This window comes from Callionymus lyra, chromosome 1 (genome assembly GCF_982586985.1).
Source record: "Callionymus lyra chromosome 1, fCalLyr1.hap1.1, whole genome shotgun sequence".
In the NCBI taxonomy this organism is placed as follows: Eukaryota; Metazoa; Chordata; class Actinopteri; order Syngnathiformes; family Callionymidae; genus Callionymus; species Callionymus lyra.
In genome coordinates, this window is record NC_141818.1 from 29,427,705 (window position 1) to 29,455,408 (window position 27,704).

The 27,704-nt window shown below is 37.0% G+C and overlaps 2 protein-coding genes, 2 long non-coding RNA genes and 3 pseudogenes across 7 annotated transcripts; all 7 read left to right on the forward strand.

The window, feature by feature from the left end:
• On the forward strand, positions 1-375 carry LOC148088817 (histone H2B-like). Its single transcript, XM_087780463.1, has one exon. It carries the CDS (start codon positions 1-3, stop codon positions 373-375), a length of 375 nt encoding a protein of 124 aa, XP_087636589.1.
• A 2,620-nt stretch (positions 376-2,995) lies between these two features.
• Positions 2,996-3,561, forward strand: LOC148088818 (histone H1 pseudogene; annotated as a pseudogene).
• A 1,274-nt stretch (positions 3,562-4,835) lies between these two features.
• Positions 4,836-5,340, forward strand: LOC148088819 (histone H2A-like). The gene has a single exon (XM_087800330.1). It carries the CDS (start codon positions 4,836-4,838, stop codon positions 5,220-5,222), a length of 387 nt encoding a protein of 128 aa, XP_087656456.1. The 3' UTR covers positions 5,223-5,340.
• An 8,424-nt stretch (positions 5,341-13,764) lies between these two features.
• On the forward strand, positions 13,765-15,492 carry LOC148088820 (uncharacterized). 3 transcript variants are annotated; one of them, XR_015709358.1, is made up of 5 exons: positions 13,765-13,819; positions 14,475-14,679; positions 14,780-14,884; positions 14,963-15,156; positions 15,235-15,492. It is a non-coding gene; the product is annotated as an uncharacterized LOC148088820 (long non-coding RNA). The 3 variants fall into 3 exon arrangements; XR_015709362.1 differs by having other exon boundaries at positions 15,385-15,492; XR_015709353.1 differs by having other exon boundaries at positions 14,963-15,492.
• Positions 15,493-15,586: 94 nt separating this feature from the next.
• Positions 15,587-18,288, forward strand: LOC148088821 (uncharacterized). 2 transcript variants are annotated; one of them, XR_015709349.1, is made up of 6 exons: positions 15,587-15,883; positions 15,961-16,071; positions 16,202-16,286; positions 16,377-16,493; positions 16,583-16,786; positions 17,014-18,288. It is a non-coding gene; the product is annotated as an uncharacterized LOC148088821 (long non-coding RNA). The 2 variants fall into 2 exon arrangements; XR_015709345.1 differs by having other exon boundaries at positions 16,583-18,288.
• Positions 18,289-21,046: 2,758 nt separating this feature from the next.
• On the forward strand, positions 21,047-21,422 carry LOC148088822 (histone H2B-like; annotated as a pseudogene).
• Positions 21,423-24,676: 3,254 nt separating this feature from the next.
• On the forward strand, positions 24,677-27,685 carry LOC148088823 (uncharacterized; annotated as a pseudogene).
• The last annotated feature ends 19 nt before the right edge of the window (positions 27,686-27,704 follow it).

A 27,704-nucleotide genomic window follows, 5' to 3' on the forward strand; every position in this document is an offset into this window, starting at 1 on the left:
ATGCCTGAGCCAGCCAAGCCTGCGCCAAAGAAGGGCTCCAAGAAAGCCGTCACCAAAACCGCCGCCAAAAGCGGCAAAAAGAGGAGGAAGTCCAGGAAGGAGAGTTACGCCATCTACGTGTACAAGGTGCTGAAGCAGGTCCACCCCGACACCGGTATCTCCTCCAAGGCCATGGGCATCATGAACTCGTTCGTCAACGACATATTTGAGCGCATCGCCGGAGAAGCGTCTCGCTTGGCTCACTACAACAAGCGCTCCACCATCTCTTCCCGGGAGATCCAGACCGCTGTGCGTCTGCTGCTGCCCGGTGAGCTGGCCAAGCACGCAGTGTCTGAAGGCACCAAAGCCGTCACCAAGTACACCAGCTCCAAGTAAACCTCGCTCCTACAACCCAACGGCTCTTTTAAGAGCCACTCACTCCATCGCCTGAGCTTTCGTCATTAGGTCCAAATATTATCAAACAATATGATTATGAATTGTATTTAAATTCTACCAGAGTAATTATTTAGAATAATAAGTACACCAGTATATACTAAGAGGCTAAAATGATGTCAACAAGGCTTGTAACACTGACATCTCTTGTGTTTTATTTGGTGCAATATTAACCGACATGAAGTTAGTTTGAAATGTTTGATCCGCAACCAGTCAAGTTCTCATCAGTTATGTCCCAAATTAAATCAATGTTCACGGCCAGTCAAACTAACAAAACTATCTTTAGCTACATCACACTTGTAGATGACGCTTCAAAACGCCACTGTCAAATATTTTTCAAAAGTTTGTGAAAAAAAAAAAAGCTTCTTCAAACATCAACTTTTGTTTAGTCTTGTTTAAGGTAAAGTCTACTGCTCTGCATTGGCAAGCACCCGGCATTTGTCCTGCAACATTCTCACAACACATGTTCTTTGTCTGTGAACCAAGGTCAGCACTGAAGGCTTCAAGAAATGTCAAACATCTTGAATCAAACTTTTATTTCATGTGAGAAACACATTTGTTATCTTATTTGTATTTTCTCGACTAACCTGTGAAGTTAACGTTTGTTTTCAGTGGTCTAAGATCACATTGGTGATTTTTGAGAACAATTAACTATCAAAATAAAAGTGACAAAACAACTTCAGGCACCGTAGAATAGTGCTTGGTGCTTAGTTCTGTTTTTCTTTGTTTATTTTGTGTGTTTTCTTGTTTCATTGTTTTATTCTGTACTGACCTGAAAAACAATTCCTTGTTATTTTTACAACACTGGAAATAAAAGTTCCTCTTTGTTGAACTTTTGTTGGATTAATTGAAGTTTAAACCACAAGTCCTTCCAGTGATGACATTTAGTATTTTTTGTGTTTTCTTGCTGTCACTATAGATAGATGAACCTTATAAATCTAGTCAAAAGAAGTTATAGGACAAAATAAGCGTACAATTTGAACAATCGATAGATCCTCAAAGAAGTCTGGGTGAATACAAAAACTATTATGTGGAATATATTTGATGCTCCATTCCTGGTCAACAGAACAAAGCTAGATTTCACCTTCAATTTCATATCAGAATATTTGGTTATTTAAAAATGTACAAATTAATGTTTATTTACTTGAATATAAAATACAAGAAGTCGCCTGTGTTCAGTGGTCTTATATCACATTTGAGGTTTTCTTTGTCTGTTAAAATCAATCTTCCAGACTCTCAGCGTCAGAGTGGAAGTTAAGATTGTTACATTTCCAAGAGAGAATATATACTGTATATGAAAATAAAAGCGGCATGAAACTCTATTTCTATTTTGTATTTAGAAAACACGTGTCGTGTAATCGAGCAGCAAGTAAGTCAAGTGACATCAAGCGGCGCCTGTAAGTGTGTGTTTGCTACTTGAATCAAACGTCAAATGTTTCAACATACGTCGAGAAAAGTCACATTAAAGACATCAATATGTGAGACATTAAGACGCTTCTACCTTAACAACGTGGTTTGAAGGTGTTTTTATTTATTTTACAAGTTTTATAGAAGAAAAACGAGGAAGATATCTGCGAGTACGAGCGCTGACGACAGCAAAGAGGTGAAGTTATGACGATATTCATATATTATATATATATATTCATATTCACAGCCAATATTGCGAATCTAGTTGATGTGTCCGTGTGTTAAACGGGAAAATAAACATGTCCGCTTTGTTAGGGGTTTCTGTGTTCCGATGAACCGACCCCTCCCCAGCCTCGTACGTGGTGATGGAATGAAGGACAGACACATGGATGAGTTTAAGAAAAATGCTTGTTTAGTGAATTATGCAAAAGTCAGAGACAAACTTACGTGAACACGGGCGCTAGCAAGCAGAGAGATCTATCGCAGACGTCTTCGAATGCCAGAACGCAAAGATCAGACAAAACGGTGGATCTTTATAGTACAATATTCAGGTTAACGCCTCTAGTCAAATGTGAATGTAGGATTGGTCAGTGACTGTAAACACTTGATTCTAAGATGGCCGTCGCACGTGATCGTAGTGGAAACTTACCAAAGGTTTGTTGTTTTCTAGAATCTGTCTCTTCCCAGCGACTTGTGCCCTTCAGTGTGAGTTCTCAAACAGGTTCACACTGACTTCTTGGAATCTGGGATTGTTTAGTGTTTCTGTGTGTGTGAGGGTTTGTGACCTCGGCCTTGTGTTGCAGTCAGTGAATGCAATGCAAGAATAGGATTATTTAATATGAATTAAATATGTAAGATTATCAGTTAATCAAGTGACTATTTGAAATGTGTGTTAAATCTAGATGATTGATTACAGTAAAGTTGTCATTTCCTTACAGCTTTCACACATGTTCAGTAAAATAATGATTTATTTGACCCATGTTGTTGTTTTTTAGCTTGAAAGACGAAGAGAAAACACAAGAGAAGAGCAGTGAGACGCTGCTCGCTGGAGCTGCAGCCGCCTTCACTCTCCACGGTTCTCATGGTGAGTTTAAATCCATCCCACTCCCCGCGCATGTCAGTCTAGTCTGACCCGCGTTAGATTGAGAATCTGAGATCATGGCAGAAGTCGCTCCAGCTCCCGCCGCCGCTCCGGCCAAAGCCGTCAAGAAGAAGAAGACGACGAGCAAGGCCGCCAATGCTGTGTCCGCCTCCCAGGAGCGCAGCGGAGTCTCTCTGGCCGCCATCAAGAAGGCTCTCGCCGCCACTGGATACGATGTGGAGAAGAACAACGTTCGCGTCAAGACCGCTGTTAAGAAGCTGGTCGTCGCAGGAACTCTCGTCCAGACCAAGGGCACCGGAGCTTCTGGCTCCTTCAAGCTGAGCAAGAAAGAAGCTCCTAAAGTCAAGAAAGCTGCACCTAAAGCCAAGAAACCAGCAGCGGCCAAGAAGGCCAAGACCGCCGTGAAGAAGACAGCAGCCGCCAAGAAGTCCCCGAAGAAGGCGGCAAAGAAGCCAGCAGCGAAGAGAGCAGCAGCCAAGAGTCCCAAGAAGGCCGCAAAGAAGGTGGTAGCCAAGAGCCCCAAGAAGGTGGCGGCGAAGAAGAAGCTAGCAGTGAAGAAATCTCCTGCCAAGAAGGTCGTTAAACCCAAGGTCAAGAAAGCAGCTCCCAAGAAGAAGTAGACGCTGAAATCTCTGCTTCCATTAAAGGCTCTTTTCAGAGCCACCCAACTCCTCTACAGAGCAACTGTCACTCAACATGTCACATGCTGTCAATAACACTCATTCAAGTACATGTGACATGACATTAGTTTAGACCCATGTTCACCTGTATAGTTTATTTTCACCTTATATTGAACTGTTTACATTGGTCATTCAATATCAAATTCAACAAAAAAAATACATGATATATATATATATATATATATATATATATAACATGTATTTTTTATATTTATATATATACATAACACATATTGTATATGTACATACATAAAGGAAATTAACCATGTAACCATGTATTTGTTTGCACATTGTTTCAATGTGTTTATGTGTATATAGTAACCTTTATTGATCTGAATACATTGATCATAAATATCAAATCATAAAAAAAAAAGTTTTAAATCATAATTATGTATTTACATAATAGTTAAGCACATATAGTTAAGAAATCAAACCTATGTATATTGCTTAGGTTTGAACAAAATATGTTTATTTTATTCTATTTTATTTGTTTTTTTTAGAATCCCTTATTAGTCCCGCGAGGGGAAATTCGGTAGTGCTTTTGACAGCCATTCACACTTGTGATACTGGAGGAAAGTTTAGTCAAAGTTAACAACAGGAGATTCATTTATATCAGGTGGTAAAATAAACATCACAAAAGTAGGAAACTAAAACATATATAAAAAAAACAAACAAAAAAAACTTTATGTATAGACTATCGCAACATGAAGTTAAATATAACATGTTAGTGTTTTGTGAATAGTTTGATCCATTTTAATGGATACATTTATCAGAATATTCTAAAGAAGTCTAAAACACGATCATTGATGTCAAGATCCGTCAAAATTGTTTCTCATCTTCCTATTAAGAACCGCATAACTTTTCCATTTAAGGCATCTCTTTGGATTTATCAGTTTTTACAAGTATGTGATGAATAAAAACGGTGCTGTGTTTACCTTTAAAGCATATATTTTATTTACTATTGTTTTGATAGTTTAAGAGCTTTGTGGTCCTGTTCTGGAAAAGCGCTCTACAAATATAAAGTGACTTACTTACAAACGTTCAGTTCCAGCTCATATGTGACCACGCCTCTGAAGGCGACCCCTCCACAAACTCGGCCTTTCATTGGAGGAAAGCTTTAAGAGCTTTGCTGTGAGCAAGAAAGAACCGCCCTCTACTCAAGGATATATAAAGACACTGTCCGATAGTCACGATCATCAACAACGTCTACAACCATGAGCGGCAGAGGCAAAACTGGAGGCAAGTCCCGTGCTAAGGCCAAGTCCCGTTCTTCCAGAGCTGGACTCCAGTTCCCAGTCGGTCGTGTCCACAGACTGCTGAGGAAGGGAAACTACGCTAAGCGTGTCGGCGCTGGTGCTCCCGTCTACATGGCAGCTGTGCTGGAGTATCTGACCGCTGAGATCCTGGAGTTGGCTGGAAACGCCGCCCGCGACAACAAGAAGAGCAGAATCATCCCGCGTCACCTGCAGCTGGCTGTCCGCAACGACGAGGAGCTCAACAAGCTGCTCGGAGGAGTGACCATCGCTCAGGGTGGAGTGTTGCCCAACATCCAGGCAGTCCTGCTGCCCAAGAAGACCGAGAAAGCGGCGAAATCCAAGTAAACGACTTATCATAACAAACTCAACGGTTCTTTTAAGAGCCACCCACCTCAATCCAGAGAGCAAGATCCTGTAACAATTTAAATTATTGAATTGTATTCAATTAGAGCTAAGAACCAAACGTGTCCGCTTTTCTCGTTTAATATAGTCCAACTTAAGCATTAGAGTTTATTTTAAGTCGAAGCGCTTTCACGAAAAATTATTGATTGAATTAATCTGAATTGTTTGACGGGCTTCATAATGTGTTTGCGGGCCACATTTAAGTTGGACTCGATTGTACACAGAAGCAAGTTTAAAATGTAGCATCACATCAGTTGTTGCTGTGGCTCGCAGAACGGAAAATGACATTTACGTTCATCAATCGAGGCTGCAGCGGTGCTGGGAGCTCGGTTTACACGAGTAACGTGGACTTGTAAGTCTTTGTCGACAGTCTGAGATGTGGTGCGGCTTGTTTGAGGTGAGCTTTCCTGGGTGTTCGCTTGATATCCATTCTTCCGCAGTGATGTGTGACCGTATGATTCCCATGTTTACAACACTGACAATAAAAGTTTCGGATTCTGATAAACGACATCCTTGCAAATATTTGATTAGCCCCATCTGCTGGGTCAAAAACGTATTTTAAACAGTATATGTTCTTTCCAGTGTTACAAATTAAACTTTGTTTTTTGTTATGCATTGATAATAAAAAATGTTTTAAATGAACAGCCATACACTACAGTCATTGATCAATAATCTTGTGTTAGATACTGATACAATTTGCTCCCAAGCATGTTAAATTCGTGTCAGGTCAAAAGTGCAGCAAAGACACTTTTATAATCTAGCATATTACGCTTAGTAATGCGCACACTGAAAATGCTTTTTTTTTAAAAGCGCAATTGGACATAAAAAATAGTTGACATTATCAGTTCTAAAATCCAGATTAGGTTCATGATTGTGAATTATATATTTAGATTCCACATTCTTTCCAAGTGGTGAATGTTTATTTTAAAACAAAATTATATATACATATACAATATTATAACATACGCCTATAGACTTATAATAGGCTAAAATGTCAACATATTGAAACAATCTTCAAGTATATTTCCTGACAGTGAGGTTTCCTCAATAATGTTCTCATCAGCTGGTGATATTTTGGACTGTGTGATCACTCCTGTTACTCAAGTCTTTCTTATGTGCAAGATTAACGGACCTCCATAAAGTGAGTTTGATATGGAATATTTGCACCGCAACCTGTCCTCGTCTGTTATGTCCGAAACTAAATCAATGATCACGGCCGGTCTAACTTCCAAAATTCTCTTGAGCTACAGCGTTTTGTCTGTTGGGATTTGATGAGATCTTATTTTGATGTCTTGCTGAAATGAAAGTTATTTTAGGAAGATTAACAACATCTGTCACTTCCCTACACCCTACTGTCCTGTCACAACCAAGAGAAGAAAATAAATTATATATTCAACTCAGCTCTCACTTTTGGAATTTACCAAATACACACGTGTATCAGATCCTAGTGTTTCAGCTTCCTTCATCCATACAGAGTGGTTTTCTCTTGGCGGAGAGCTTTATGTGAAAATCTGTATGTATGCCTCATCAACAAAACTTTTCATTTTAGTTCATTAATAATTAATTAGTTTTTAATTACAACAAGATGCATGATGATAATTCATAATAAGGTAATATCTAATGATGAAGAGATGCGTGTTCTTTTTTACATTCAGAAAGTTAATTTTCACCTCTTAGACATATAATCCAAGAGGTTGATTCGCTGTGGCGACCTCTGAAGGGAGTAGCCGAAAGCAAAAGAATAAGAAGACGTATAATCCATGATTAATATGAATTAAAAGATTAATCTATTATAAATAAATGTGAACCTGAAGTTCATATGTAATGTAAAACCATCTTTAAAACGGTCATTGTAACGTTTGTATTGACTGGATGTCTTTAACAAGTGACGCATTTTTGGCATTGCAACACTCGCAGTTTGACCACTCGAACTACTACAATGTCTGGACGAGGGAAGGGCGGCAAAGGACTCGGAAAAGGAGGCGCCAAGCGTCATGGCAAGGTTCTCCGCGACAACATCCAGGGAATCACCAAACCCGCCATCCGCCGTCTGGCTCGCCGTGGTGGAGTGAAGCGTATCTCCGGCCTGATCTACGAAGAGACTCGTGGTGTGTTGAAGGTGTTCCTGGAGAATGTCATCCGTGACGCCGTCACCTACACCGAGCACGCTAAGAGGAAGACCGTGACCGCCATGGACGCGGTCTACGCTCTGAAGAGACAAGGTCGCACACTGTACGGCTTTGGAGGTTAAACATCAACGTCAACGAAATGAGACAAAGGCTCTTTTAAGAGCCACACACTCCCTTTAAAGAGATGAATCATGTTTCTGTTTATCGATCTTATTCAAAATGTGGAATTGAATGAACAAACTGTTCACTACAATGTTTAAACAGTTTTATACAAATTTCATATTTTCAGATCAATGTTTCAGGGAATATTTGTAACTGTTCAGCCTCACATTCCATCTGATAAACAAGATAACCCATCATGTGATAACTCATTAGAACGTTTTACTTCCTCAAACAGATTTCAAAGTTTAATTTCCAGTGCATGTCATGGCCACATTAAAATAATTTCTTGATGTACATGTATTATTTGAAATGTAAATTTTCTGAAACATTACTATTGTTGATCATGTTCAAAATCATCAAATCGTAACACAACTGGTTGATTAACGACACGAAAAGCACATTTCAACTTAACCCTGAATAGGTAGTCGATTGAAGTAAAACCGAAACTAAGCGGATCTAACTCGATTATGTGAGCATGACCCGAAACTTTATTTAAAATGACCTAACTTTTCATTTTTCTTTCTTTCAGGGTCGACTTTAAAATTCTGGTTCTTACTTTCAGATCTATTCATGGTCAGGCTCCTCCTTACATCACTGATCTTATCCAGCCTTACACCCCAGCTCGGGCTCTGAGGTCTGTGGATCAGAATCTACTTATGGTTCCTCGCACACGTTTCAGGACCAGAGGAGAGAAATCTTTTCAGGCTGTTGCTCCTAAGCTTTGGAACGATCTTCCTCTCTCTCTGTGTTTGATTGGAGTCTACTGACTCCTTTAAGAAACATCTTAAGACGTTTCTATTTGTTCAGGCTTTTCCTTGATTTTCTGGAACTCCTGTGGTGTTATCAGTTTTATCTTGATCTTTAAAATACATACTTTATTGAATATTGTTTTGATTGTTTAAGCGCTTTGTGACCCTGGTCTGGAAAAGAGCTATACAAATAAAAATGACTTACTTACTTACTTACTAACACTAAAAACCAATAACTAAAGCTCTGGCTCATTGGAGGTTATTCGGAACTCCCGCAAGAATAGAATAGAGACATGTTTTGTTTGTATATTTATATATTCAGAATCCATCCACCACAATGGCATTGCATTCTTTATGATTTATTTCTTACAATTACAAAACTTTGACAAAAAACAAAGCAGAATTATAGTATTTGAACCTTTTAGAAGTTGTCAATTGGTTTTTAGTGCGTTATAATCTTGTGCGTAAATATATCTGGCTTAATGGTGATTTTTTCCCACTAATAAACAAGTAAATATGTTCAGCTTTTTTAATATGTTTCAACGTTCTATATATATATTTTTTAAATAATTTCCCAAATTTAATTAAGAAAAAGTACATTCTGTTCTCGATTTGAATTAATACAAAAAAATGTGGAATTATGAATGTAATATCACAAAATCAAGCTATTGGTCAAAAATCACCAAAACTCACAGGGAGTCTATTCCAATAAAACTGAAACTAAGATCTAACTGTCAAGTATGTGCTTGTAACATGACCCAAACCTTTATTTAAAATGAACAATAACTAACACACACATTATTTTGCAAAGATAGAAGATACAGTTTTCTTTGTATCAGTGCATTCACATTCTATGACCTTAATTACCTTTATTTTTAAAAGTGGTATTAGATTAGATTACTAACAATGACTATCTTAGTTTCTTACAATTACAAAGCTTTGACAAAAACAAACGTAGAAAGTAAAAGTCCTGAAAGTTTAATGTCTTCTGTTTTTTAACATCTTATCTGATATTAAATTCACTCGAAAATAATTAAAAAGAATATATGAATTTCAAATCGGATTCCTCCAAGTATCTCCTCCTTCAGTAGCGACGTTATGTTCCTGTAGGCGGCAGGCGTGCACAAGTGACCAATCAGACGGGGGAGAAGAACAAGGCTTCTCAGTGACGCGCGTGCGCCTAACGGTTTAAAATAGAAGCCAACGCTGCTCTCGCTCACGCTTCTCTGTTGAAGAAGACAACTCCACGACAATGGCAAGATGCAAGCAGGAAAGATCTGACCAAGTGCGAGTTTTAAAGTTCAGAGAAGACAAAAAAACAATAACCAACGTGTGACACACTTGTGGTTTCCTGTGTGAGCATCTCGTTTCCTCCAACGTGGTTTGAAACTCGCATAGTTACCTCTGAGCAAGTCCATGCGATTGTTTTCATGTCCTCCCTTCTTTGTCTGACTCCCCGTTTGTCACATCTACTCTGCCCTCTGCAGGTACTTTGGTCACATTACAACTTCTGATGTACGCCATGTGCAAAAATATCTGTCTGTCTATCTACACCCACCGAGCCTTTAAGTCCTGTTTATAATCGTGCTCTATTTTTGACCAAAGTATAGACGATATATATTTTTTGGAAAAATATTACATAAAAATTTAAAATAGGTCGTTTTAATTCATCATTTACTTATCATGTATACAAGTCCAAGTCATTTATCAATTGAAAGTGTATTTTATATTTAGACGTCTAAATCCAGACATATCGAATCAACGTCTTTTTTTTTAAACCAAAACTAGACAATTTAATTAAATAGTTTAAATAACGAGCATTGACCCTAAAAATAATTGCACAAAACTTTTTAAAACTGGTGTCCAAATATTGGACTTAAGTGACTTGAATGGCCATTGCTCAATATACATTAAAGTTTAGATTTAGTCTTTATTTAGATGTTTAATCAACGTCTAGATTAAGACCAGGTTTAGTATTTGTACATTTATGCATACAATCATGCCAACCGGGTATATAACATTGACTATACAGTATATCACTCACTATCAATCTATGCTCAATACACTTTATTACAAACTGTCTAGCTAGGTTATTAACCTAACGATAAATAAGATGTATGCTGTATGCAAGTACTTTAACATGTTACCTGTGTTAACGTATGTAATACATTCTGGCATGTACATCAGCAGTTTAAGAAACATATTTTTAATTTTCATACGTTTGTCTGAATCTCTAACATGTTTTGATATGCATTTAAATAAAGCTAGTTTATACATTTTCATTTAGGATTAACTAACCTAGCAACATATTGGGCATGCCTTTATTTTTAAGTCAGTGTATCTCTACTTGTGAACTTCAGTAGATACATAAACAGACTTTATTATTCCCTCTTCGGGAAATTGGGTTTACAGTTGACAGCAGACCATGAGTAACAGCCACCAAACAAACAATGTTATTTTGACATTTTAAAGGAATTGACTTAAAGAAAATCGGGCACCACCCATTTAAAACTTACTAATTACTTTGTAAATAATAATTAATAATAAAGTGTGAACACAACTGTAGTTTTATTACATTTCATGAAACTAAAGCAATTAAGTTTAATAATTATCACTAATAGAAAAATTGTTAATATCACATCAGTTACATGTTTCTAACATAAAGAGTAAATCCCCAAATACCTAGACATATATTGTATTTACCAATGAGGATAGAATCGTTTTTTTTATTGTACCAACACATTGCATATTGAATTTCCACAACAATTCATTTGTTTGCAAAATAAACAAATTGAAGATAATTGAAAACAGAATCTCAGTACAGCCTGTTCGTGTGCAGATGGCTGTAGCTGCGGTTTGTGTATGGATGTGGACGCGCACCTGGATTTGTTACAGTTGATAACAACTTCATGTTTATATTAATAATAATTATAATAATAATAATCTCTATTTATATAGCAATCACTTTATGTCTAGTTAGATTTGTTTTTTAAATCACTACAATCTCATATAGTGCAAATATTAAATGACTAAATTAAATTGTTGCCATGCCATTTGAAAATCTCGGCCATGGCTTTTTTAAAGAGAACAAGATCGAATCTTAAGTGTAGCTGGCAAAGTCGGCTGCCGACATATGTAAAAACAATTCCATCATTTTTTTAAATCTCTGAACTGGAGTGCAAACATTTTATTGTGGATGATAAATAACTGACTTCTGAATCACCCTTGTGAGTTGCATATGTGATTAATGTATATATATATATATATATATATATATATATATATATATATATATATATATATATATATATATATATATGAAACACCAATTAAAGCAAATAAACCCAAAAGAAGAATCTATGAACTGTATACTGTTTTTTTCACACTAGCAAAATACGAAGGATGAGTCCCTCTCGTCACAGTGGAGACTGGAATCTAGGAGAGTTCGGGATTCTACTAGTTGAGATAGGAATTCTATGTTTTACGATTGTTTTGAGTGGATGATACTTGTTTGTTAGGCTTAATCTCTTATGTTAGACAGTCAGGCAGTTTGAAGGTATTTGGATGTTGTTAAGTGTCTTTTTGGATGAAGATGAAGACGAAGACAACTGAGCTCCAGTCGCTACATAAAATTGAAAAAACATTTTTGTCTATAACTCTAAAAAGAACAGATTATTCAAAAAATAATCCCATCGCTTGGAATTCCAATCTCTCCTAGGAGAGTTCCAGACTCTCCTGGATTCCATTCTCCAACGTCAACAGTATAGTATATATATATATATAAATAAATGACAAAAGACTAAATGTAATATGTTTATACAACAAACTATATAGCCATTTAAACTTAATGCTATTTTGCTCAGACTCCATTAAACTGATGTTAAGACCTTGTTTATCATAATAGAAATGAGCCCATCGCTCTACTATTTGACTCAGCCAATCAAAATAAGGCAATAAAACACTCGCAAGATATTACAATATAGTCATCTAGTGTAGGGGTCCCCAACCACTGGGCCGCGGCTCGGTACCGGTCCGTGGGTCAATAGTTAGTTATGAATTATCCGAGTCGCTAAGTTTTATTTTGAAAAGTTAACACGTTATCTTCTCGCATCTGGGTCACGTGATATGTTAGCGGTGTTATGGTGAGTAAAACATGGACTTTATACCCGTTTCATGGTGCGTCGGTATTACCTGTATCATTTTATTTTGAAGGTATGTTTACACGTTACCATAGGGACCAGAGAACATGCGATGATAAAGACGACAGAGGGGCCGGAGTGGATGTTACTTTCTGTTATGTTTTTGCCGTGATTTTACGAGTACGCTGTGAATAAAGTTGCAAAAGAGTTCACAGTGGGTTCAGGTGTATTGTTATTATATTGAACATACAATAAACAGCTTTACGCTGGTCATATCGTTTCTGTATTTATCCGACACACGCTGCTCCAGTCGCACCGACATTTTCCAGCTCACTATTTTGGTCCGGACACTTCCTACGTGGTGACGTCACACGTTGCAAACGCCAATGTTTAAAAAAAAAAGAAGTTTTGATTAGTGAAAATAAGTTCAATTGTGCGATTGAAGGACACTTTCTACAACATATTTCACATTTCGCCCGGACTGAAATGGTACCTTCACCGTTCCGCGAAATCCTGTCTGACATGAAATACTAATAACTGTACTTCTTTAGTTAAGCCACTAGGTAGTGTTTGAAGCTCAAGTCAGAGAGTGCAGTTATTCATCAAAATGTTCCTCTTTCGAGAACAGCTCCATCTCAGATATCAGAGCGACATACTTTTAATCTGCTGACATGTTGACGGTCAATCTGTACAGTCAGGTTTTCAATAACTTCTGAATCAGATGCGGTTCTACAATGAAAACGGAAAGGGTATTGTTAAATGAAAGCATATACATTTAACAACAATAAACCCCACTGTGGTTGTGTGGACATTTTCTTCCTTGGCATTCTTTGGAATATCAGTATTATAATCACAAATGTATATTTCTTCTTCATTCTCAATCAAAAGTGAATACAGTATACAGTATATAGTAGAGTATTTTTAGATGAAAAAACACAATTTTCAAAGTCAGTGTTTTTAAATTAATAATACTTTGAAACTGTTATTTGAGAAGTTACAATATCTATAACTCATAGTTTTCTTTCATTTTCTGTTGTTCCTCCTACTGTCATGATTATGTTCTTTTGTTTTATTTTGAAGGTGGTTTTCCGTTTTTATGTGTCCTGTGTTTTAAAATGACAGACGCTGGGACAAGTATATCCAGCTGCAGAGGCAGAGGATTCAGACCGACCGTAGATTTAGACCGGAAGTGGGTTTAGACGACCGTTGGGGGTGTGGTCAATTCAGGAAGTGGCCTCAGACTAACCACGCCTTCTTTTTTATTTCGTGAAAGACTTGTCGAAGACGAAGAGAGGAAGATGGAGGAATTCGGACAAGACGCAAAAACAATTAAAACTGTGAGAACCATGGCGGACAACACGGTAAAATAAACAAATTACATTTTTTCCTTTCTTTTTTACGCTTTTTTAAATGTTAACTGTCATTTAATTTCATAAAGTTTGAACGTAGTTATATTAAATCTTTTTCGCTTTTTTAAATGTTTACTGTCATTTCATGTAATAACGTTTTCACGTAGTTAAATGGCGGACAGCACGGTCAAATAAACAAATGACATTTTTTACATTTCTTTTTTACGCTTTTTTAATTGTTAACTGTCATTTCATAACGTTTTCACGAAGTTAAATGACAATTTTTACGCCTTTTTAAATGTTAACTGTCATTTTATGTCATAATGTTTTCACATAGTTTCAGCAACGCTTCTGTTAACTTGTTTTTCCAGATGTATAACGTAAGCACAATGTAGGCTTACAACATTGTTTCTGTTTATTTAAATCATTAGTAAGTAAGTGAGTAATTATTATTTTTAAGCAATTGAGGTTCAAGCAACGTTTATATATATATACTGTATATATATATATATATATATATATATATATATATACTCACATATGATCATATACTTCTTGACATTTCATTGTGTTTAACCTTGAGGAGTCTTTTCCAGGTACATTGTTCATAAATATTTATATTGCAAAAAATGAATGTATCATGTAAAAATGTTTATTTTTTTTCAAGGTGCATACTTCAGTGAGCAGGGCAGTTTAGTGTTTCGAAGACTTGACAGGTTTGAAATATCCACCATCTGATACAGTGCTACATGCCTATTTGCACTTTGAAGCACTCACAGACCATGAATACACATATTCATGTCTTAAGTGGGGTGATTACCCACCAGTCGTGATTTTGGATCTGCATAAGAAGGGTGTTTTCAACTTATCCAGTATGTTCATTAAAATCATGTTCTCATCTTTTATTTTGAAATTATGTTATTGCTTAAAACTATACTAATATATATTTGGCATTTATTTTATTTTCTGCAGTCAGTGACCTGCATGAACCTCCAGAGAACTTTGTTGGAGAGGTAAATGTAGAAACCTTCTGGGAGGCATTGTCCAAAGAGATGATATGCAGAGGATTTGTTGCAAGTAAGTACAGTCCTTTTTGCTATTTCATATGTCAAATATTAAATCCAGTGACTTTAAAGTGTATTGCTTTTATTAAAGGCACTGGACAAAATCAGTTTGGAGTAAAACCCACTTATCACTTTTGGGCCCCTTGGATTGGGAAAAAGACACGCCGGTCGGACAGTGTTATAAACACTGAATATCTGAAAGTTAAACCTTCGAAACCTGGCTCTGAGACTGCAGAAATCTCTGTGACTGAGGAGCGTCTAAAGGAGGAATTACAAAAACAAAGGGTCAGTCACATTTGTGGATAACTACTTTATTGTATGATGTGTAACTAAATCTTCCAAATATACAATATTGTTTTCAAGGTTAATGTTATACGGGAACTGTGCAGAGAGTGTGGCCTTGACCCAACAGGCTCCCGTAATGACCTTAGAGCGGAAAGCCCCCGCGACTTTGTTGATGTTTTTTTCCCCTGGAAACATCTGCCAAACATTATTATTTATGACTTTGCACAGGGTCTTGCAACTCATGCCAATCTTCGTGCACCAGAATGGGTGCCCATACACCCTCATGAAGGGCGTCTGGCAGAACCCTCTGAGACCAACATCCTACTTGCCAAACAAGGAAAGCTCGAAGTGACCCTTCCTTGGCTTGAGGTAAAAAAGCCTATCAGTGATCCAATTGGACATCCTTTTACAGGGTCTTCTGATCATTATGTGCAGTCAGATCGGTTTCATGAGCGAAATAGCAAGGACAAGAGAGATGTTCTCCGCAAAATAGGCCTAGTCCCTCAACTTGCTGGCAAAATAAACAGCCAGGTTGCCGAGCAACTTTTTTCCAAAATGTACAAAAACAATTATTTTTTGAACATGTCACACCCCTCCACCCATCTTTTTCAAATGAGGGCAATCCTTCATTTTTACAATGTCAAGAAGAACAACAAACTAAAAAACAGACTTATGAAGACTTTCAGCTCAAATGTGGCAATCGACGTACATGGAAAAGCTGTACTAGGTATTTTGAAATCAATACAATTAACATGTTGTTATACAAAAATTCAATTAATTTAATTCATTTTACATCAACTACAGGCTTCTCAAGTGATCTTAAGATGACCGAGGACCAAGACATAGTTGAGTGTGTGAACCCTGACCATTTGCTGAAAGATGCAGCTGTAGCACCAACTTTGTTGCCAACCACGAGTAAGTGTGTGTGTGTGTGAATATATATATATATATATACTGTATATACATATATATTATACATCCTGTCAATAATTGGGTAATACCCTTGTGTTTTTAGTAGTCTTCTAATTTATTTATTTTGATGTAGATAAGGAGATGGTGTGCAACATAAAACAACTGTCTGCCGAACGAGTTGTTAGGACTGTGACCCAAGTCAGCGGCAGCTAGACATGGTAAGAAAAGGGTTTTTATTCAATTGTAATAATTGCATGACACATAACCATGTTAAATGATCCTCTCTTTCTTTTCTACTTAATTTAAAGCTTGAATGGACATTGGGGAATGAGCGTCAACACGAGCAAGTGGCTGAAGTTGGCAACATCATTTTGAGAAGAGAAGACCTCTGGATCTTGGGTCTGAATGAGGAGTTGGAGGCAACGGTAAGTTTTGTAACGAGCTCCATTGGCATTGACAAATACATCAACAGACATATGGATTTTCAGTCATTCCTACTCTTTTAAACACACAGGTGGCAAACTGCTGTCTTCATGTGATATCTTTGGTGGTCAAGCAACATGTAAAATAACAACACACAAAATAGCTTCTTGTTGCAGTGCATACATGTTGGCTTCCAATTTTGTTTTTTTAGGGACTGGACATGTGGACTGCCAATGCATATGTGGTAGTGACCTGGTTGCCTCCAAATTATGCTGACCCATCCTTCGCATTTCCCGTAAGAACATGAAATTGGATCTGTCTGTCTTGTCCATATATTATGTATAACATATAAATATATAATAAATGTTAGATTTTTTTCATTTTATTATTTTATTTCTGGGTGTTTTATTTGTGGTATATTGCTCTTGCTGTTGTTTAAACCGAATTTCCCCTCGCGGGACAAATAAAGGATTTCTGATTCTGATTTCTGATATATCAATTTGTGATTAACTTTGTCCTAAGGATGACTTTGCTGGGAAAGACTGTATTGTCTTCCCTTGTTGGAAGCCAGGGCACTGGATGTTGTGTGTAAGTAATTCTTTTTTTCTGGCTGCATTTTATGTAACAAATAACATTAATTGAGCTTGATTTCCACAAATAAGAAATCAAGGGTTGTTTCTGGTGTTAAATTGATGAAAAATGACGAAACAAAACCATTACTTTAGGCACTATGGCTATTGTGAAGTTGCCAAAATTGTTTTACATTTTCATGCAGATCATGAAGCCAAAAGAGAGGCTCATGCACTTTCTGGACTCTACCAATCTCCATAGATTTGGTTGTCCAAATTATGTAGACCTGTTCAGTTTGCTTATTACACATTTAATCATTTGAGTGAACCTGTTCAAAGTTCGAAGTTCAAGGTTTGTTTTGCATGTTGGGATGCACATTGGAGGTTGCATGTCACATGGTTGCATGTTGCATGGATGTGTGTGTCTTTAAAACATGTTGAATAACAGAAAAATGTATTCAATATTAATACTCTTTGGAGTGTGTTCAGTACTAAAAATCCAAAGTGCCTTTTTATACAATGCTTACAAACTCATCTGTTATCTTTGCAGTAAGATTACATCAAAAGTAAGTCCTGGCAGCTGGAAGCTGGTGCGAAACAATGTTTGGCAAAAAAAAGTGTGGTAAAGCTCACATTATCATTTATCTTTCTTTTTTCAATTTATATATTTTTTAATATAGATTTATATAGCACACTCCACAACAAATTTGTGGGGTTGACTGTGGAGTCTACAGGTTGATGGTGAGATATGGTTGTAACTATATTAAATTCGGGTTCTACTTAACACGTTTATCATTTAACTTGTTCCAATTAATCTTTTTTATCGTTTTTTTTTGCGGCACCCTACAACTTCACAGCAGTATTTGCAAAATATTAACCTCTGTTTTTTTTTTAAAACAAACATTGAGTTCTTTCAATACATATTTTTCTTCCAGTCTGACCTTCCACAAATAAGGAAATGGTGGACCCTGGTTTTGATGGAGAACTTTGGGGACTTCCATGAAAGGCAACTCCTACAACATTGAATTACCGTGTGAAGAACCCATGTCTAACCAATTCATAGTAGGACAGAAAACCATGACAGAGAGAGCCAGCGTTGACCAACTTTTGTTAAAGCATTCTTTTATTTTATTTTATAGTTTGGATTATGTGGTTTGTTTGTTTATTTTTGTTGTGTGGATGTTTTATGTTAATAAAGTTTTATGAACAGTGCCACTGTGTCTTTCAGTAATGTCATTAATATACTGTATATGTGTTGTTAACATATAAATGAATCTTCACAGCAATGCAAAAAATAATACATCAGATGAGAACTACTGTTGAAAGTGTCTCATATTTAAACCTTATATTGATTTTATTCAGATACGAAGAATGACACTGATAAGACATTTTGTACAGTGTTCCAGTGTCTGTTTGGTAAACTGTTCAGGATTTTATACAAATAAACACTCATTTATTTTTGATTTTGAAACAATATGCAAAAGCTTTTATCTTAAAACATTGAGAGATTCTCTATAATGGTAAAAATAAACAAGTGAGTAAATAGTTCATATAAATACAATAAGTACTTGTTTATGGTAACCCTTGCTGAGGACATAAACAACAAAAACAAACAAAAATGGAACGTGTCACACCTGTATACGTGCCTGTCATGCGCAGTATAGTTTTCAAAAAATGTTATTTTTTATTTAAGTCACATTACGTAGCAGGTATCATTAGATCATCCATTATCTGCCAGAAGTATTTAACGCGCTGTTTACTAACTAGTCGTGTTGTTTCTAATTATAAATAAACTAAATACGTGTTGAACGTATTGAAAACAAGTTTCTTGTGTGTTTTTAACTAGTTCTCCTATCAAAAGTCAGGGTCGTCCTATATGATGTTTTAATTTAGAAATGTAGCTTATTTACTTATTTATTGATGTTGTTTCAGTATATAAGTAAGTAATTTATATTTATAGAGCGTTTTTCGAGACCAGGGTCACTCAATAAAATATATACTTAAAAGATCAGTATAACACAGAGAATAACACAGGATATATATGTTAATATATATATATTATTTAACTCCCAGTCTTAATTATTAAGATACAGTCCCTGTATCTTAATAGTTTGTATAATAAAAAGGTTGAATTAGTTGTTATTAAATAATATATATAAAAAAAAATTATATTAAAACTTTGACTTTGTTTTTATTAAATAATTTATTTAAAAATGTTGTATATTAAAATGTTGAAATTGTTTTTATTCAATATTTAATTTAAAAAATGTTGTATATTAAAATATTGAATTGGTTTTTGTTCAATCATTTATTTAAAAAATGTTGTATATTATAATGTTGAATTTGTTTTTAATTAATAATTTATTTAAAAAATGTTGTATATTAAAATGTTGAATTTGTTTTTATTCAGTAATTTATTTTTTCAAAATGTTGTATATTAAAATGTTGAATTTGTTTTTATTTAATCATTTATTTTAAAAATGTTGTATATTAAAATTTGAATTTGTTTATATTCAGTTATTAATTTTAAAAATGTTGTAGATTAAAATGTTGAATTTGTTTTTATTCAGCAATTTATTTAAAAAATGTTGTACATTAAAATGTTGAATTTGTTTTTATTTAATCATTTATTTAAATAAAAAAATAGATATTAAAAGGTTGAATTTGTTGTTGTTAAATAATGTATTTTAATAATTTGTATATTAAAATGTTGAATTAGTTGTATATGTGTGTGTTTGTCACATGACCCTTATGTTCTCCCGAACAGTAACCAGTTTTTGTTTTTTTTTACAGTGAGGAGAAATGGAGGTTCAGTCACTGACCGAATCTTTTGCGAATCACCGGATGAGAATCCTCGTTCAGTCAAAATAAAACTAAAATAATAATAATAATAAAATGTAATATAAACTTAAATGCAATCAACAATAAATTAAAAAGGCCTCGTTTAAGTAAAAACAAATATTAAAATAAGAAATCCTAAAAAAATAAAAATAAATGTTCTGTAGAGAAGTCTCTCCTCAGTCCCTCTCTACGCCCCCATGAGTAGCTGCGCCATTCGCTGACGCCGAGGATTCAGCGAGTCATAGAATCATAGAATCATCATCATATCATGATGAATCCTCCCACCGGCACGATCGCAGCAGAGTGAGTTCAACTGAACTGAGAAAGGAACGAATCACTTGTTCCTTTCTCAGTTCTCAGTCCTTTCTCAGTTCGTTCAGTACGTTTACTCAAAAGATTCGTTCTTTAGAACGAATCGTTTGCGAACGACACAACACTACACCCTTCATCTTCTGTCACCAACATGACCAGCAATCTATTCGACGGGCTTCACAAAATAAGTTGGCAGGCCGGATTTGAGTTTGACACGATTTCACACAGAAGCAAGGAAAGTGTAGCACCCCACGTCAACAATTGTTGTGGCTTGCGGAATTTTGAGCACAACAAAAATCACATTTGTGTTCAGTGATGTTGGGCGCTCGGTTTAAACGACTAAGGCCAACTTGTAGGTCTTTGTCACAGTCAACGTCTGCCTCGTCAGTCTTTCTAAAAGAGGATCAAAATGAAACGATTGTATTCATTATTTTCTGATACATTCTGAGGGTATAACCGAAACTAGCGATTTGACAACATGTTTTAATTCTATATAAAAACAATGGTTCCCCTGCATTTTAATTATTCACATTGGCCTGAAGTTTCCCGATATACGCATATATAATTACAAAAGTGATTAAACAAATACTTTATTTACAAACTCGATTTTTCATGAAACATACACATTTTTATTAAACCATGTTTTAAACGCAAGTAACATCCATTGTTAAGACGACACATGAACTCAAACAATCGACCTCAATTGAGGACCAAATCAGCCCGCCACCTTAAAGCATCCAATCAGAATAAAGAAACCACACGCTCGCCAGAACAGCAGCACGAATATAAGAATGTCCGCTGAGCTGAAGCCTGTCACTCGGTATCGACCATCAACATCATGCCTGAACCAACCAAGCCTGCGCCCAAGAAGGGCTCCAAGAAAGCCGTCACCAAGACCGCCGCCAAAAGCGGCAAAAAGAGGAAGTCCAGGAAGGAGAGTTACGCCATCTACGTGTACAAGGTGTTGAAGCAGGTCCACCCCGACACCGGCATCTCCTCCAAGGCCATGGGCATCATGAACTCGTTCGTCAACGACATCTTTGAGCGCATCGCCGGAGAAGCGTCTCGCTTGGCTCACTACAACAAGCGCTCCACCATCTCTTCCCGGGAGATCCAGACCGCTGTGCGTCTGCTGCTGCCCGGTGAGCTGGCCAAGCACGCCTGTCTGAAGGCACCAAAACCGTCACCAAGTACACCAGCTCCAAGTAAACCACGCTCCTACAACCCAACGGCTCTTTTCAGAGCCACTCACTCCATCTCCTGAGCTTTCGTCGTGTGTGTCCAAATGTTACTGTATAACGTATGATGAACAATGAACACTCTTGTCAACTCGTGCACGACGGGCTTTTGTAATTGTATGTTCTGTTTCTCATGGCTTTCCGTTTGCTAAGTAAACTCGCACATTTGGTTTGGGTTAATGGCAGTTGGTCATTATGGGGCGTTGAATGTCAAATGAAATGGGTTTTTTTTTTTGCTGATTTAGCAGCACCATTTAGCTATAATTTCCCAGATTTAGCCAATATTTCTCACATTTACTACACTAACTGCATCATATACTGCAAGTCATATTTGTGTTTTATTTTGTACTTTTCACAGTGTACATAATGCTAGCCAATGTTAGCTAGCGCTAATAAATACACAATTTGAGAGCATTGCATGCTGAATGTAAGTTATTTGCAGCCATTTATTAAGTTGCTTGCAGTGATGTATATATCATTGTTTTTCAATGATCCTGCCAGAACTTTAATAACTTAGTGTATTTTATTTTTGATAAAATAGTATGGATTTAGATTTGTTTCTGTGTTGTTAAATCAAAAAAAAAAATCACTTAAATCCCCCCAAAATTACTTCAATCAAAAAAAATATTTTCGATAAAAAAAAAAAAGTTACTTTAAAAAACATTTTCCACACCCAACACTGAAACCCAAAAACAATGCTTTGGCAAATATTTATTCTAATTTGAAGCAGTAGTAGCATGTACTATCAATTATTAAAGATCAAGTCTGTTATGGTGACGTCACTAGAGCTTTAGAACTAGTGCTGAGCGCTCGGAGAGGAAAAAGTCGAGAGCGCTCAGATCTCAGACGAGAGGGGTGCCTAAGTCCCAGGGGGCAAGCGAGTCATCGCAACGTGCACGCACGTTGATCATATTTAGCCGCCACAACAATGTGTTTTTGTGCTCTCTGTTTGTGTTTCTACGTCACAAGTTCACTGTGTGCGCGTTCTCAAACAATTGTCCAGGTTGTGACACCATAAAGCAGCTTCCCACACATGACGTGTGACTAAATTAGTTTTTTTCATTTCATTCATTCATCATCATTCAGAACATACAAACTCCACACAGACAGGTTGGCTTGACCTGGAAGCGAACCAGCAACCTTCTGCTAACCTATGCTAACCACTGCGCCACCGTGGGCAACTGAGTATTACCACTTCAATTAGAAAAACGACTTAAAAACTTTTTTCACTTGAATCAAAAAAATATCAATACTTTTTTCACTTTGATTAAAAACACAAGATTTCAATTGGTTGAAGTAACTTAATTTTTGATTGAAGTATTTTTATTTTATTTTATTGAACAATAAAGAAACAAACCTAACTCCATAAAATAGATAATGTTTTTCACAACCTTCATTCTGATGGAATGATCACAACATCATGTTTTAATTTATATGTATATTTTGTCAAACACAAGTCGTGCCAACGTCTTTACCATCCAAGCAAATCTAATGCCAGATAAAATACTTCCATAAATTTTAACAATGTATTCCCTTCATAAGTTTAGATTAAAGTGACAATATGGAAGTTGTAACGCTGGTAATAAACATGGATTTACATTGGTGTCTTTCTTCAATTTATGTCTTCAAAAGGTTAATACTTCATCCTTTCCGCGGGGCCTTGGGTCAGGACATAGGAATGTGAAAACGTAAACAAAGGACGTTTACCATTTTCCTCTGAGGCTGTCCTGACCATTACATTACAGTACATGGAGCAGGAGGTGATTGTTCCAATGTTATGATAATGTACGATGGATGCATGTGAAAGGACCAGATTACCATTTCTAGACTGCGACACGTTGACACACCACAGGGACTCGGAGGCGCCGACCACACGGGACTGCCCGACGGCGCCAGCTGCCGATAATCGCCGTGTACAACCAGTATGAACAAATTGATCCACTTAAAAGGCGCTTCGGATTATAAGGCACACTGTCGTTTTTTGAGAAAATTAAAGGCTTTTAAGTGCCCCTTATAGTGCGGAAAATACAGTATGTTGAATGTACATTTCTTTATTTTTGAAGGGTTGAGCAGACATTGAGCAACAAGGAATAGCTCATAGTGACAGAGTTGTCATGCCAGGCAGAACAAATGTCTGGAAAAACAGCCCTCTGCCAGTTCTGTTGTCCCAGTTTCACACAGAACCACAGTCTGCTGTACGTCACGTTTCTAGTGATGAACGAGGCACTGATAAGGATGCAGACAACCTTGGAGGACCTAGACAAGAATTATTTTGTCTACTTGTTATGTCCATATTTACAGAGAGTGGAGCATTTGAAGGCTTCTATTTTAATTGTTTAACACCCATTTGTTCTTCATTGTATTACTACAGATATCCATTACTTCCAGAAACACAAACGGCTTCCTTCCAAAACTCAACATAGCACTTGTACACAATCAAGTGTATGTCACCATAGGACGGATGATGGCCACCATTATTGTGGAGGGAAGAGAATCTCCTTTACTCCTTCATCCTTTAACTGCGGACTATCTCCTGAGGAGAAACATCCTTAATGTGAAGGTTACAACTGAGGATGTTGCAGACCTGCAGATGAGAGAAGCCTTGAAGAAGGTATGAGGTTATATAATCAGGGAAATTACTAATAGGATATGTTTGGGCAAGCAAAAAATACCACTCATTTGAATAAAATAAAAAAATCATGTAATATGAAACCATTCACCAAAACCTTATGTCAAGAATAGAATGGCTATAATTAACCAGCTTTTTAAGGTCAGATGTCTTGCATGTATGCTGCAGTAGTATAAACAACTTACTCTCCTGTCACAACCAAGAGAAGAAAATAAGTTGCATTACAAATAAGTTGATTTGTAATGTAAAACGGTCAAATGTTTGTTTTTGACCGGACGGCTTTAAATAGTGACGTCACCGCTTAAAAAAAACCCCAAAAAAACATCAAATCTGCCCATGTCCTCAAAAACGTCCACTCGGTTTAAATAACTGCAGCGGCTTCACTGTCGCTCAACACTCGCAATTTGAATACCCGAACTACAACGATATCTGGCAGAGGCAAGTTTCGACTTTGTCCTGACTATAGCTCAAGATGTCCGGAAGAGAAACTGTTGTATGCTGATTCGTCTTCGCTATTAACCCTCTCTTAAGACGAATTAAAGGAGACCTAAGGTTAGAGGTGAACCGACACAACTGATGGAGAGAGGGTGGTAATAATGGCATATGCAGATGACATTGTTGTAGTCGTAAATAATCAAACAGAGTTGAACATTATAAACAAACATCTATGTAATTACGGAAAAGCCTCTGGAGCTAAATTGAACTTAAACAAAACCGAGAGTGTGTGGTTTGGTGAAATAAATAACAAACCAAAGATTAATATAAACGACCAAAATGAAGTTTGTATTCTTGGAATCATGTTTTCTAATGTATGTAGCTACGAGGAGAACTGGAAGAAAAAAGAAAAAGGGGTCATAGAAGAACTTGGAAAATGGGACAATAAAACCACAAATAACAAACTAAGAATTTCAATCATAAAGGCCTTTGTGTTGTCGAAATTAATATTCTTAGCAAATATCTTCAAGACTGTAGATACGGGGGACTCGGAGCAATGGATTTGCAAATAAAATTAAACATTGCTTTTTGTAGGAATATTGCTTCAGCTATCAGTCAAAAACAATATGGATCGGTCTTAAATCAAGATGGGAAAAGAAGAAGGGAAGAGCAAGATGGTTTCCCATATTACCATCTTATATATAGTGACTATGTAACGAAATATGAACAATTGAAAATTAACTGGATGAAAAACTCAAGTAAAAAGATTTACAAGTTAATTTCAGACATGTGCCACGGTGGTTTCCACGAATACATGCAGCTGCAAACGTGCCACTTCAAAACGTGTGTTAAAAATGTTTTCTCTAAGGATCTATCTGAGAACACTAGATACGTGATGTGGCTGGTTTCGGTCGGTAGACTCGCAGTCTGCGCAGTTGTCAGATGGAGTTGCTTCGTCAAAACTAAACTGTGTCCTGTCGATCAATGTTGGCAGGATGAGACCCTAGATCATCTTCTTTTGGATTGTCAAAGGACAAAAAGCATCTGGGCAAGATTAAAAAGTATTGGCCTGGACATTGAAATAAAAAAGAGGACAGTAATGTACGGAGTCTTGGAGAATATACCACAAGAACAAAAAGAGTTATATTGGTTCATAATTTTTATTGTTTTGTGTAAACTCTGGAGGACACGCTGCATGATGGTTATTCACAATAAGGTCGTATCAATTGAAGTCACTTTAAACAAATTTTAACAGAACTCAAAAGACAAAGGACAATGGACAATGGACATGAGTGGAAACAAGTGTAGACAGTGGAGTATTTTAACTTTTTAGAATTGGGTGTTAAATTTGTGTGTTTTAGAAATGTATTCACTGAAGTGTAAACGTTTTTTTTGGCTCTTTGGTGTGTTTTGGACATGTTGAATATGTACAGTTTTATGACCTTGTTAAATGTGTTATGATTATGTAATATTAAATTCAATAAAGTAATTTAAAAAAAAAAGAAAAGGCGTCAGTTTGAACTCTCAAACTACTAGACTGTCTGGACGAGGAAAGGGCGGCAATTAAGTAGTGTCTGGAAAGTGACAAACAAAGTAAATCAAGCAAACATATCAACAAGCTTTTAAAAAAAAGTAAGTGCAGATCTTTACTTGTGAACGAACACTGTGCAAAGATGGCCAGTTGCCTGGGACATGGCGTCCTATGGCTCAGGTTCCACCCAGAATTGAGTGAGACTTAAATATACGGGAGAAGGAGGACTCGGTCGACTCATCTGTCACAATCGACATCATCAAAATAGTAGTGAAATTCTGGACAGTCAGAGTTTCTGATCAGGATGTGGCTACTTTCCTGGGCAGATTCTGCACAATCCTCGAAAGAGCCTTATAAACCTTTGGATGAGTTTGGAATCTGGTATCGCATCCGTAAATATAGGGTTCAATTAAACAACACCAACGCTGTACTGATTCCAAATGCAGTCTCTCTTGGCCCTTACAGCGGAAGAATTTTCTATCCCGGCCAAGCTACAAGGTGTCTTGTATGTGACAGCACAGAGCACCAGGTGAAAGACTGTGTTGAAATAAAGTGCTGGAAATGTACGGGCCTTGGCCACAAAGCCAAGGAGTGCACACAAGCAGCTGCATGTAGCCTGTGTCGGGGGTCGCATACCTTTTTCCAGTGCCCCAAATCATACAATAACATCGTAAAAAGCCAGAAACTATCTAATCCAGTGGCCACTGCTGGGATCACCAAGCCAATCCATCTAACAGAGGGCGCTAATGCACCATCAAATGCTCCTCTGACTGTTGAGTCCCAGAGACCGGAGGCACAGAAGACCCTCAGCGTTCCGGTAGGAAGAGGCAGAGGAAGAAGAAGAGGATTTTCCCCTCAACTCTCCCAGGAAGCAACACCAGGAAGCACTGCGGAGGAACAAGTGGTCGACAGTAGAGGAGGAAAAGTGGAGGCAGTGATTCCACGGCGCAGCCCACCTGTCCAGGCAGCGGAGGTTCAACTTCCTGTGACGAGGGAAGACAGCAGTAGCAGCGAGGATCATGGAGACGAGTCGGAAAGTGGTGATTCAGATTCCCTTCGAAGTGAGGAATCTGTCACTGACGAGGGATCTGGTGAAGATGAGGAGCAGCCAGACACCGCGTCGAAAGTTACCACGGGTCACGTGAGTTGTGTGGGGATTTTGTGTTCCGATGAACCGACCCCTCCCCAGTCTCGTACGTGGTGATGGAATGAAGGACAGACACATGGATGAGTTTAAGAAAAATTCTCATTTAGTGAATTATGCAAAAGTCAGAGACAAACTTACGTGAACAGGCGCTAGCAAGCAGAGAGATCTATCGCAGATGTCTTCAAATGCCAAAACGCAAAGATCTCACAAAATGGCGGATCTTTTATACTAGAATATTCAGGTTAACACCTCTAGTCAAATGTACATGTAGGATTGGTCAGTAACTGTAAACACTTGATTCAAAGATGGCCGTCACACGTGATCGTAGTGGAAACTTACCAAAGGTTGTTGTTTTCTCGAGAGGATCTGTTCCCAGCGACTTGCTGGCCTGTTGTGTCTTTCAGTGTGAGTTCTCTAACAGGTGTCCAGAGACTTGCTGGGAATCTGGGATTGTTTAATCTTTCTGTGTGTGTGCAGGGCTTTGTGACCTGAGCCTGTGAGTTGTGAACCT

What these genes read in the sequence shown, in the direction of transcription:
- LOC148088817 (XM_087780463.1), top strand. Translation starts at nt 1, where the DNA reads ATGCCTGAGCCAGCCAAGCCTGCGCCAAAGAAGGGCTCCAAGAAAGCC.
- LOC148088819 (XM_087800330.1), top strand. Translation starts at nt 4,836, where the DNA reads ATGAGCGGCAGAGGCAAAACTGGAGGCAAGTCCCGTGCTAAGGCCAAG.